Source organism: Hoplias malabaricus, chromosome 1 (assembly GCF_029633855.1).
Source record: "Hoplias malabaricus isolate fHopMal1 chromosome 1, fHopMal1.hap1, whole genome shotgun sequence".
In the NCBI taxonomy this organism is placed as follows: domain Eukaryota; kingdom Metazoa; phylum Chordata; class Actinopteri; order Characiformes; family Erythrinidae; genus Hoplias; species Hoplias malabaricus.
In genome coordinates, this window is record NC_089800.1 from 21467391 (window position 1) to 21479432 (window position 12042).

At 40.9% G+C, this 12042-nt stretch overlaps 1 protein-coding gene across 2 annotated transcripts in view; it reads left to right on the forward strand.

Annotated features, from left to right (window-relative positions):
* The window catches only part of nr4a3 (nuclear receptor subfamily 4, group A, member 3), a 34287-nt gene that overhangs the window by 4996 nt on the left and 17249 nt on the right, over nucleotides 1–12042 (forward strand). The window contains exons 3-4 of one of the 2 annotated variants that reach the window (XM_066686666.1): nucleotides 252–333; nucleotides 4084–4928. In XM_066686666.1, the coding sequence (XP_066542763.1) occupies nucleotides 270–333; nucleotides 4084–4928 (909 nt within the window). In that variant the 5' untranslated portion in view covers nucleotides 252–269. The remainder of the gene's footprint in view (nucleotides 1–251; nucleotides 334–4083; nucleotides 4929–12042) is intronic. The other variant, XM_066686743.1, reaches the window with a different exon arrangement.

The window sequence follows — 12042 nt, forward strand, 5'->3', positions numbered from 1 at the left end:
AATTCTTAATTATTGTGTCCAAGTGATTCCATGTGCTTCATAAAAAGACAAACGCATGCTGCAGTGTCTGTGTCCGTCAGGGTTCTGTCCTGTTTGGGAAAGACGTGTGTGTCTGCGCATGCGGGTTTGAGCCACGTGCCTTTGGTAGAAGCCCATGCTTTCTTATGAATATCTGATCTTGGGCTCTCCTGTGTGTGTGTGTGTCTGTGTGTGTGTGTGTGTGTGATCTGGTTTGATCTCTTGTTTGTTAGATCTATGGCATTGTGACAATGAGCAGACGAACACAGTTATTGGAGCAGCTTCGTGTTGTCCATCTAAAATGCACTCCTCGAGGTCAGACCCCCTTCTGCCTTCTAAAGTTCCTCTGAATAAGCTTCTCTGTGTGTGTGTGTGTGTGTGTGTGGTGGGCTTTTCTCTTGCAGTCACACTTTTACACACTTTAAGCTCTAACACACACACACACACACACACACATTGGCCTGTTGGGTGTTTGGTTGTGTGCTCGTTGGTTTGACTCTCTGCTGGTGTGCAGCTGAATGTTATTATTATTAGTATATGTTTATTATATAGGTTTGACCTTTTGCAAATGTGTGTGGGTTTGTGGAATGTTTGTGTTGTGTTTGAGAGAGAGAGAGAGAGAGAGAGAGAGAGAGAGAGCAGCAGGTACACACAAAAGCTAATTTAATAATACTCTTGTTTTCAAATAGATACCATTTTAAAACACATTATAAATTTTGTATCTTATTCCTGTCCTGTGCTAAAACGCAACCCCTCAGGTGTAAATGTTATTCACATGGCGTTAAGTCAACAAACTAGTCATGTTTCACTGATGTTAGTCCATCTCCTAAACAGCATTCTTTTATTTCAGATCCTCACTGGTAAATCTGGCTGGTTTCAACCAGAACAATTATTTATAACATAACAAGCTGGATTTATTAAACCCAAATAAATACTGACAAATGCAAACAAAAAAAAAACTCTGCCCAGTTCTACATTTTTTTCAATTATTTCTTTAATGCTAATACAATATTAATGTTGCTGATGTATTACAGGTAATTTATTATGCTTCTTAAAATAACATTATTGACCTTTCAGGCAAAAACAAAACAACTCAGTCGTCTTACCCTCATGTCTGACAATCAAACAATAACAATGACAATAATAAACTATGCTTAATAATTAAATATTTATCATTAACATCTGAGTCAAAGAATCCATTAGAGCTTAATGTTTCTATGGTAATATTTACATAATAATAATGTTCATTCACTTACTGAGATCCATTAAATTCAGTGTTTTAAAGATGACCCTGTGCCTAAAGTCTAATGAGTTTCTTATTTATTTAATTGTTATGTTAAAACACCCTTGCTGACTTAAGTCATTTATTGTGATGCACATCAGCTGATCGAACCTTACAGAACCTTCACACATTTCTAACAACATCTCAGTCAAATCAGATGTCTTTAAAATGGCAATCAGAGCATTACAGCACTGCCCCCTTAAAGCAGCTGTGTAGAACATCTGTGTTATTTATTATTAAATTATAACATAAAGCCAGTCATCAGCAGAGCGGCTCAGATTCGGTAACAGTCACTAACCAGGACTTTTTAGCTGAACAGCAGCAATAATCCAGCATCAGTGCAGTGCAGCAACAAGTCAGTCATTTTACAGTCTTTTATTCTGTAAATGACAGATATTTAAAGGCAGCCTCCAAATAATAAAGAAATCCTCACTCCAGGGTTTGAGATTTCATTTTTACAGAAAAACCTCAAACGTTTGGATCAGTGTGTGTATTTACATCAACGAGATGATGGATTTAGGAGAATTAAACACACACACACACACACCTGTAGAATTTCGACACCTTTAATAATGCACAGTGGCTACATGTTGAAGCTTCGTGTTGTAATCGACACGTGTCATATGCACAGCTGCCGATGCAGATTTAAAGTTTGTGCGCGAGCATGTGTGTGTGAGAAAGAGTGAGAGAGAGAGAGAGAGAGAGAGAGATGTTCACCGGCACGCAGCTGAATCGTATTCTTCTTCGCGAGCTTCTCATTCTAATTTTCCGTTCCACCTTAAAAACCTTAATTGAAGAAGGCGGAGTGTCTGCTGCAGCCGCTTCTCCCTGGAGCGCCGTGTTTGGGCATAAACCCTAAACATTCATATTCACAACACAGTCATAAACCTTTCACATGAAATATACACAACATGATGTGATTTCTCCCTCAGAATAATAATGTGAACCAGAGCTGCTGCTGTGTATGTGTGTGTGTGTGTGTGTGTGGTGCTGTTTCACTCAGGGACAGGTGCATTAGTAATTGGACAGTGGTGCAGTTGGTGTTACACTGAAACAATGCAGAATGTAGTGGGAGTCGTAGCTGTTTATACGCAGCCCCCACTTCTCTGGAGAAAACAAGTAATTGGACAAATTAACATCATCTAAATAGGAAAATGTGCACTACCCAGTTGACTATGATGTTTACTACTTGTTTACAGATCCTTTGCATGTCCCGAGGCCTCAGACCCTGTTCCTCGGCTGGTTCTGCTCTACCGGGCTATAAAAGGCAACTTTCTGTCCCCAAATGAACCTTGTTCTTGGATTCCATTCACTAGAATTCACTGTCTTCATCAAGTGAAATGCACAATTAAAGGGCTATACTTTGGGTAATTTATTTGGAACATGCAAAACGTGTGAGTGACAGGTCGTCATCTTAAAAAATACCTGAACGTTGAAGCAGCTATTTGTTTTCCATCTGCAGATACTGCCGCGCGCTTGAGGCTCCTCAGTGTGCTTTAAGGCCTCCCCTGGCCCTTGTCAGTCCTTGACAGTTAGCAGTGTCTCGATGTCCCTCTGCAGAGTGAAATATCCACCTCATTTCTGAGTTCTGAGGCATTAGTTTGGATCTGAGCGGCTGAGGGTTTTCTGTTCACTGAAGAATTCCACCTGCTGTCCCCAGTCACTTCATCGATACAGACGAGAGACGCATTTCAACATTGTTATACACGTGATCTGAAATACTTTGGATCACAAACTATTCTTTATTTCTTCACACCTTCCACTTCATCGCTTTGGACCGTTTCATCTTCGACACGTCTTTTTAAAACTTATTTGTTTTTTGGACAGACACTAGAGCAACTCCATGGGTTTATCATCATCCTCCAGTTTGTGGTCAGTGTTAAACGGACTCCGGACTGACCGTGGATTCTTGTGTTATGACCTTCTCTCTCACAACTCTCTACCTCCTTGTGACAGTTCTTGATCCAGCATTTGTTTGTGTGACATTACATGTCTTTGTTCATTTGTCCAATTACTTATGGTCTTCTGAAAGAGCTGGGCTATGTATAAAAAGCTGTTACCATATGGTTCTGGTGTAGATCCAACACATTTAAACTGCACATTGTTTCACATTAAGTCCTGTGTGCTGGAGAAAAGAGCCAAAATAACTTTATTTTCACTGTCCATTTACTTACAGCCTGCACCATACCTCTCCTGCTAACCCATGTTCCCAGTGTATTTCTGCACTAATTCCTCACTAACAGACTGATGTAAATGGCTTTATTTCATACCTCAGTGGCTCTCTACTTTAACCCTTTAAACTGGAATTATTATTATAAATATATAGTAAATAGGTAAATCTAAAAGTAAACATTTCTCTGAACCGGGTCTTTGAGCTATTAAAAGGATTTTAGACTTACGTATAGTTTATTTAAATAAATCTCTTATGAACCATATATTACATGGGAATGCCACCAACTTTTCAGAATTTCACAGCAGTTAAACCATTAAATCATCAAATTATCAAATAGGAATTATTCACATTTATGAACAATTAAATGCCTCATGATCATGAAGCTAAAGTAGAGACAAGGTATAAATTACTCAGATTTGACCAAATTCTTCATAAAACTGATAGAACACAAGTGTGACACCATTGCCACAACATCCTCCTGACTGCGGTTGGCTTTAATAAAGATACGATACACGATTATGCCATAAAAATGTAGTTTAAAGGGTTAAAAAACTTTGCACAACATAACAGCGAGAAAACTATTTCACCAGGTTTCCCTCTCTCCCCACAGACATGCCCTGTGTCCAAGCCCAGTACGGCCCCACGCCCCCTGGGTCCAGCTACTCCACCCAGTCGTTTGGTTACCACAGCGACTACAGTGCCGACCTCATGGCAACGGACTATGGCAAGTGTGAGCTCGGCAGTGGGGGCGAGATGATCTCGGCAGCAGCCACCACCTCTTTGCCCAGCTTCAACGTGTTTGTGGAGGGCGGCTTTGAGCCCAAGCCCTCTTGCCTGTACCAACTGCCCCCTGGGCGAACCACCATCAAGAAAGAAGAAGAAAGCTACCCTCCGATGGTTTCGGATGACGCCATGAGTGGCTCCATGTACTTTAAGCAGTCTCCACCCTCCACGCCACCGACCCCACTGCCAGGGGCTTCATCATCCTTCCTCTGGGATGAGCCCCACGCCCTGCCCCCTGTGCCACAGCCATGCATCATGGAGGGCACTCTTAAAGGTCCACGTTTCCCACACTTCTATGAGCCCTCTGCACCTCCTTCCAGTGGCTATGAGTCGCAGATGGGCCTGCCACTCCGTTCTGAGCGTTCCCCTTCGTCATCGTCCTCCTCCTCCTCCTCCTCACACCCACCGCCCGGCCTGGACAGTCATGCTCACGCACACGCTCATGCACACGCACACACACACATGTACCCCTTGAACGTGGGCAAAGCCGGAGGCCTGCCCTTCCGCTCTCTGGCCATGGGTCCGTGCCCACCCTCGCTACTGGGCGAGAGCCTGCCGTCGCCGCCCAGCAGAGCCAGCTCGGGAGAGGGCACCTGTGCCGTGTGTGGAGACAACGCAGCTTGCCAGCACTACGGCGTCCGCACCTGTGAGGGCTGCAAGGGCTTCTTCAAGGTAAGAGACTAAGCATCACACAAAGCTGGGTGATTCTTCAGCGTAAGGAACTTCATGTAGTGTTCAATCTTTTTCAACTACGCTATTTATTTATTAAAGTTACAAATGTGGCTAAAACGTTATTTTCCACTGTAAAAAAGGAACTCAAAATTGACTACCCATGCGTTTGAATTGGTTTAACTCGAGACGGATAAATCTGACACATATTACAGCTTAATTTTCTTGTTTGCTTATTAGGTACTTTTCTTAGCTCCACCCGATAAGTGAAACATAAAGGATCAAAGATCTGAATACCGTCGCTGTCCAAGATAAAACACATATCTCCATGTTTGTGGATGTTTAGTTTACTACATTAGTTAAACAGAGTAACTGTCCTTCATGAATATTTAATGATGAATGGACTAATAGAAACATTCCAAAGTTACATGGAATAACATTTTCTTAAAATGACTTCCATTAGGGTGACACTCTGGAGCAGCAAGTAGTTTCTCTGTCACAGCTTCAGGGTCCTGGAGGTTGTGGGTTCAAGTCCCGCTCCAGGTGACTGTCTGTGAGGAGTGTGGTGTGTTCTCCCTGTGTCTGCGTGGGTTTCCTCCGGGTGACTGTCTGTGAGGAGTGTGTTGTGTTCTCCCCTGTCTGCGTGGGTTTCCTCTGGGTGACTGTCTGTGAGGAGTGTTGTGTGTTCTCCCCGTGTCTGCGTGGGTTTCCTCCGGGTGACTGTCTGTGAGAAGTGTGGTGTGTTCTCCCCGTGTCTGCGTGGGTTTCCTCCGGGTGACTGTCTGTGAGGAGTGTGGTGTGTTCTCCCCGTGTCTGCGTGGGTTTCCTCCGGGTGACTGTCTGTGAGGAGTGTGGTGTGTTCTCCCTGTGTCTGCGTGGGTTTCCTCCGGGTGAATGTCTGTAAGGAGTGTGGTGAGTTCCCCCTTTGTCTGCGTGGGTTTCCTCTGGGTGACTGTCTGTGAGGAGTGTGGTGTGTTCTCCCTGTGTCTGCATGTGTTTCCTCCAGGTGACTGTCTGTGAGGAGTGTGGTGTGTTCTCCCTGTGTCTGCGTGGGTTTCCTCCGGGTGACTGTCTGTGAGGAGTGTGGTGTGTTCTCTCTGTGTCTGGGTGGGTTTCCTCCGGGTGCTCTGGTTTCCTCCCACGCTCCAAAAACACACGTTGGTAGGTGGATTGAAGACTCAAAAGTGTCCGTAGGTGTGAGTGAGTGTGTGTCGCCCTGTGAAGGACTGGCTCGCCCTCCAGGGTGTGTTCCCACCTCGCGCCCAGTGATTCCAGATAAATACAATCTTAAGAGCTGTCTATTTCAGACTGTGATAAAAAACTGTGAGCGTATAAAAGTTATTGTATATTTAGTGTTTGGCTTCATGGAATGTGTGTGTGTGGCCAGCGTAGTGTGATTTGTTTATGCTGCAGTGTGGCCACCATGGTGGGTGTTGTTAATTGAGTATTCATTAGTGCTCATTAGTGTTATTCTTGGTTTGAATGGAGCTTTTGGCTGAAGAGCAGCGCACTGCTTCTCTGAGTGTAAGGTTCAGGGTGAATCTGCTATTGTCACACACTCTTCATGCTTTTTAACCAAGGTCATAGCCTACTATGTTAGGAGAAAGACTGGTTGTTGAGATGGATGTGTGTGTGTGAATGTGTGTGTGTGCCTGAGGCATCATGCAAAATAAACTCTCCAAAATGTTCAAGTGCAGCTCTTTTCAGGAGTTCATGTGCTAGCTCAGAATTGAGAGGATGTCATTTAGTTACATAATAGATTCCCTCAGAAATTATGTTCAGTGGCAACTACAATATGAGAAAATATTGGCTTCAGAGAGATGTATGAATTTTACTGTAATCGCTAACTAAATTTTGGAAGTGTTTATCTTAACACATTGGAGAGGCCCTCCAATAAAAAACATGTATCTCCCAAAACAGTAACTTTACAGCAAGAAAAACCTTCTTCACTTTCAGAGGACGTCGAAGTAAAAAGATTATATTCAGAGTAATTTTGGAGTGTTTCTATTGGTCCATTCAACATTGGATGTTCACACAGTGTGAAGGACAGCTGCTGTATTCAAATGATATAATAAACTACACACACAAACACAGAGATACATGATTTTAATTGGACAGTGATGATATGGAAAAATAATGTGCACCTCAATCAACTCAAAATAACGTGTAAAAAGCAGTAGCAGCTCGCACTGTTTTATGGCATATGTGACTGGGCTGTAGTCTTGCTCAGCGTTTTCTTGAATGCAGTGGTTTTTGTGTGTGTGTCCTCACAAATCGTCTGACCGGCGGTTGCCACGGTGCCTGTGAGGGTCATCTCCCCTGGCGACAAGTGAGAGGTGTGACAGAGGCGCACACTTAAAATACAGCAGCCTGGAGTGCACGCACGCACACACACACACACACACAAAGAGAGAGAGAGAGTAGACCAACAGTGCTTGGAAAAATAAAAAGCCTTAACTTAAAGCACAAATGTTAAAAAGAACATACCTGATTTCACCAGCAGGTTTGGATGTTGTTCCCTGAATTTTAAATGCAACAGCAATTAATAGAGAAGTCAACACAAATTCAACTCCAGTCAAATATGATAGGTTTCCAGTTTGTACATCATAGCTACGTTTATAAAGATAAATCACAGCCGACCATGAGTTCAGGGAAATGACAAATGACACATTAAAGCCCAAATACTTTGTTGTAACAGACAAATAGCATCATCTGGATGATGAAATGAAATGAATGGCTGTTAGCATAGAATTGTTTTTAAATGATTAAATATCTATTTACATTAGAAATAAGTTATAAATTTGATTCATACTAAAGCTACATTTTGTTACTTCCCCAAAAATATATATATTTTCATTTTTAATATTAAAACAGCTGTTCTTTATATTGTGTGAACATTTTTCGATGGTTTCACTAAAAAAAGCTGAAAGAGTGTATTTACATTTTTGTCAGTCAGTGTAGTGTCTTTATTCCATAATAATCAGTTTAGAGAGTTCTAGTCCCAGTTTCTACGTTTTTATAAACGCTTGTGTGTGTTAATGTTGGCACTAGTCTGACGTTCATATATCGATGCATCTATATTTTTGTGTCTGCTTTTCAAACAGATGTCGTTTAACACCGAGAGCACTGGAACTCTAAGACAAACAGGGCAAGGGAAAAGAAAGGAGGAGGTTGATATGGAGAGAAGGAGACAAACAGAAGGAGAGAGAGAGAGAGAGAGAGTGAGAGAGAGAGTGAGAGTGGCGGGCCGGAGATAATTGAATATGGCCTGTGGTCTGGCGCTGAAATAATTTATCCCTGTTCAATTAGTTTCACAATTTATTTTTATTTAGTAATTAATAAAAGCAGGGGTTGGTGGCCTGAGGCCTTTGTGGCCATCACAGCAAGACACACACACATAAATAAATGACAGGCATAAACGAGACCACACACACACACACACACACAATGGCAAGTCTGAGGACTTAATATACGCACACACACACACACACACACACACAGGGGGAAGACAGACAATTAGCATACATACAGACAAACTATTTAATTATTCTCCAACACATTAACACATAATACAAACATTATTAGTGGGTGAATTTTAATGCAGTGTTTTGTGCAGCTGGCCATTTCTGTGCACAGATGAGTAACATTGTCTTAAAATACCTAATGATTTCTTTTCAGCCGAGGAGGCTTATATATACCACACTTTTGAATATTCCTGCTTATTTTAAATACATTAGAGCCGAAAAACATGATGCTTAATGGACTGGCTATACATGCTGGCCCTCAGACTGTTCTGTGGTTAATTGCAGATTCATTGAGGGGCTTTTGTCTTTTACGCATTAGTATGCATCACCAACAAAAATATTTGTACTAAATGCTCCACTTTCCATATAAATATGCACATATTTCGTTGCTGTATTCAGCAGTAAATATCAGTGCATTGTAAAGCTACTTTTTTCTTTTCTCTGTTTCACTCACTCCACTCTTTCAGTCTTTATTCGTAGGTATTTGTAGTTATTGGGTGAGTCATAGTGTGCTGTGCGTGAGAATATTTATTCAGAATATTTACCTAATGGAGAGCTCATTCACAACCCCCCCCCCCCCCCTCCCACACACGCACAGTTTTAGGAGGCTCCAGTGCTGCACCACTGGTCACCAATCTAAGCTCCATAAACAGCCTGTTATGCTCTCATTGAATGTGTGATGTCACAAAACCCACTGCATGAAACTATATCTGCTAATTCAGCCTACATCATTTTTTTTTAATTAAGCAGAATACAGGGAAGCCAATTAGAACAGAGATACTTGCATATACTTTGCTTAAATCAGCGACCATCAGGGTTATATTAAATTTCCCAGGAAAATGTTATTCTTTTTTCAGCATCAGGATCTTAAAGGGAATGCATATATTTACTACAAAATTAATTTAACATATATTTCAGTACGTATTCAATATGTCCACCATTTGTGTTTGTGGACAGACACCTCACAATATATTTTCATTTCAACTTCACTGACTGCTCTGGCCCTTTGTCGTATCTAAAATTAAGTCTGTTGTTACTCTTCATCTGATTAGAACGTTTTTGGGTGCTCTGCTGCACAGTTTCTCTAAAGAGTTGACAATTGTTTTTTCAACAGCTTACTTTCCTTTGACATTTACCGTTCCCTTTGGATATAAATATATATCTAAATTCCTAAGCTCTTGTACTTCTTACTTCACAGTTAAATTATTGAATGATGATCACTGTACAAAAATCCAATTCAAACTACATATTTTTTACATATTTACATATCTACAAAGTTAGGGATAGAGGGTGGTTGGAAAACTATGGAAACCCATTTCCGCTACATAAAATAGTAATTAAATTAATTTCCATTAATATGCAAGTTGCTATCTCAATATATAGATTCAGTATCTCAAAATAATGAGATAGCGTCTTGAAATATTAAGATAGCAACTTAAATATTAATGAAAAAAATAGGAATTAATGAAATACATTAATGGAAAAAAGTGCCTTTTTTATTATTATTTTATGTGGCAGAAACGGGCTACCATAGAAAACTACTGTGTTTTGTTCATAAGCCCCTACAATCTTTACACACCCTCCCTAGTTGAGACTAATCCAACTTGCATAGAGCTAAAGGTGGGAAGTGATGTGTTAATGTGGAATCTTAAACGAAACATACATGGAGAGCTTTTGTTCCGTGATCAAGCAGAGATACACAGAGATGGCAAACGGAAATAATACACTCACATATTACAGTTCTTCTATATGAAAGGCATGTGTGTGTTCACACACATACACACACATACTTAACCAATTAATGATGACCCAGTTCCACCCCTCTTCTTGAACAAACACACACTTCTAATTACACACCCAGAGGGGGGAAAGGGAGAGAGAGAGAGAGGGGGGGGGGGGTCTGATAGTGTCTGATTAGGCGAGAGGATGGATGGAGGGTCCCTGAAGGCCTCTGGATGTGCGACTGGCCCATTAGCACATGTTACATGTCATGAATCCACAGCCGCTTGTCTGTACCAGCCCCGAGGACCCTGCTGTGCACTGGACCACAGCGGTGCTTGAGTGTGTGTGAGTGTGTGGCGAGTGTGTGTTCACAAATGATTCCAGACAATGACTGGAGATTTGAATTTTTGTAGTCTGGTTATTTGACAACTTTTTCTAGCTTTTGACGTGGCATCAGACATTACTGCTGTGTATATAAATAATCCCAAATTAATACAATGTAGAAATTATTGGGCAGTTCCACTGATTTTTCTCAATGGCTTAGGTACGTTTGGTGGTTTGATATTAACCGCAGAAACTTACCTAGAGAATAGGACTTAAAGGTAATAGTACCCTTTTTTTTAGATTTCCCATTATTTTACTAATATAAACATTATACTTAACATTTGGAAAACAAGTTTAAGTTCACTGGTTGTTTTGAATAGTAAATACATTAGCTATATTTACATATGGACATTGCGACCCCTGATTCATATCACCACTGCAGTACGGTTCTATACAATTCACTGAAATAAGTGTTAGGTTTAGGATGAGGCTTGGCTCTTGTACATTCAGTTGTATGTAAAGGTTTGGAAAGCTCTAGGGGGAGTCTGGTACCTTTTGCCACATAACGTGGCCAAGAACCACCTTCTACTGCAAAAACAGACATTTGACTGACACACAAAAGGACTGATCACATCTCTGCTATCGTGTCATGATGTGTAGGCAAAGGCAATTCATGTCGGACCAATACCAGAGCCAGTACAAAATGATATATGAAAGTGTGTATAAGTGGATGTACAGAAAGCCGATCAGAACACAGCTGGCAAAATCCTGACAATGAGGCCAGGTTTGTGCACTGCCAGTATCAGACTGTTCGCCTACTTTTGGACAGAGCCAGATTTACTATAGAAAGTCAACAAAATGAAATTAAATCATGGTACCTACCTCTAATTTTCAGTCTTATAAGTTTGTTACAATATACAGTGTGTCCTGCATTTGTAGATGCATAAATGGGTAATTGATGCATACAAAATTGTGTGTGTGTTTGTTTGTGTGGTGGGAGGGGTTGGAAATGATGGGGTGTATTTATAAGACTCATGAAGTACAGACATTGGTGCTGCAAACACAAAACAATAAAATAAAATCAACGTATACAAATATGTGTTACCACTAGTCTCCTGCGTTATGTGCCGGGATATAAAATATGACCATTTCATAAATGTCATGAGATTTCAATCCAGTAGACTCCTGTGGCTTCTACAGAAATAAAACATCTATTTATGGACACGAGTCACTGTGGCACAATCTATCACAATTCACAAACACACACAACATAGAGAAAAGAGCAATGTGCTGCTGCAGTGATTGTACTGCGTGTTACATGTGTACATGTTTTTGTGGTTTTCAGTATTCTATTTATTTAATTCAAATGTGTTTGCCTTTTCCACAACAAAGACATAGGCACTACTGCATAACAGAGTTTGTATAGTGTACATGTACCTGAGGTAGTATTGCCCTTGATGTATTTTATTTATGTGGAAGCTGTGCAAACATATAAATCAATACATAGCTTCACACAGGTTAACGTTATCAATGTATGCCATGTTTCC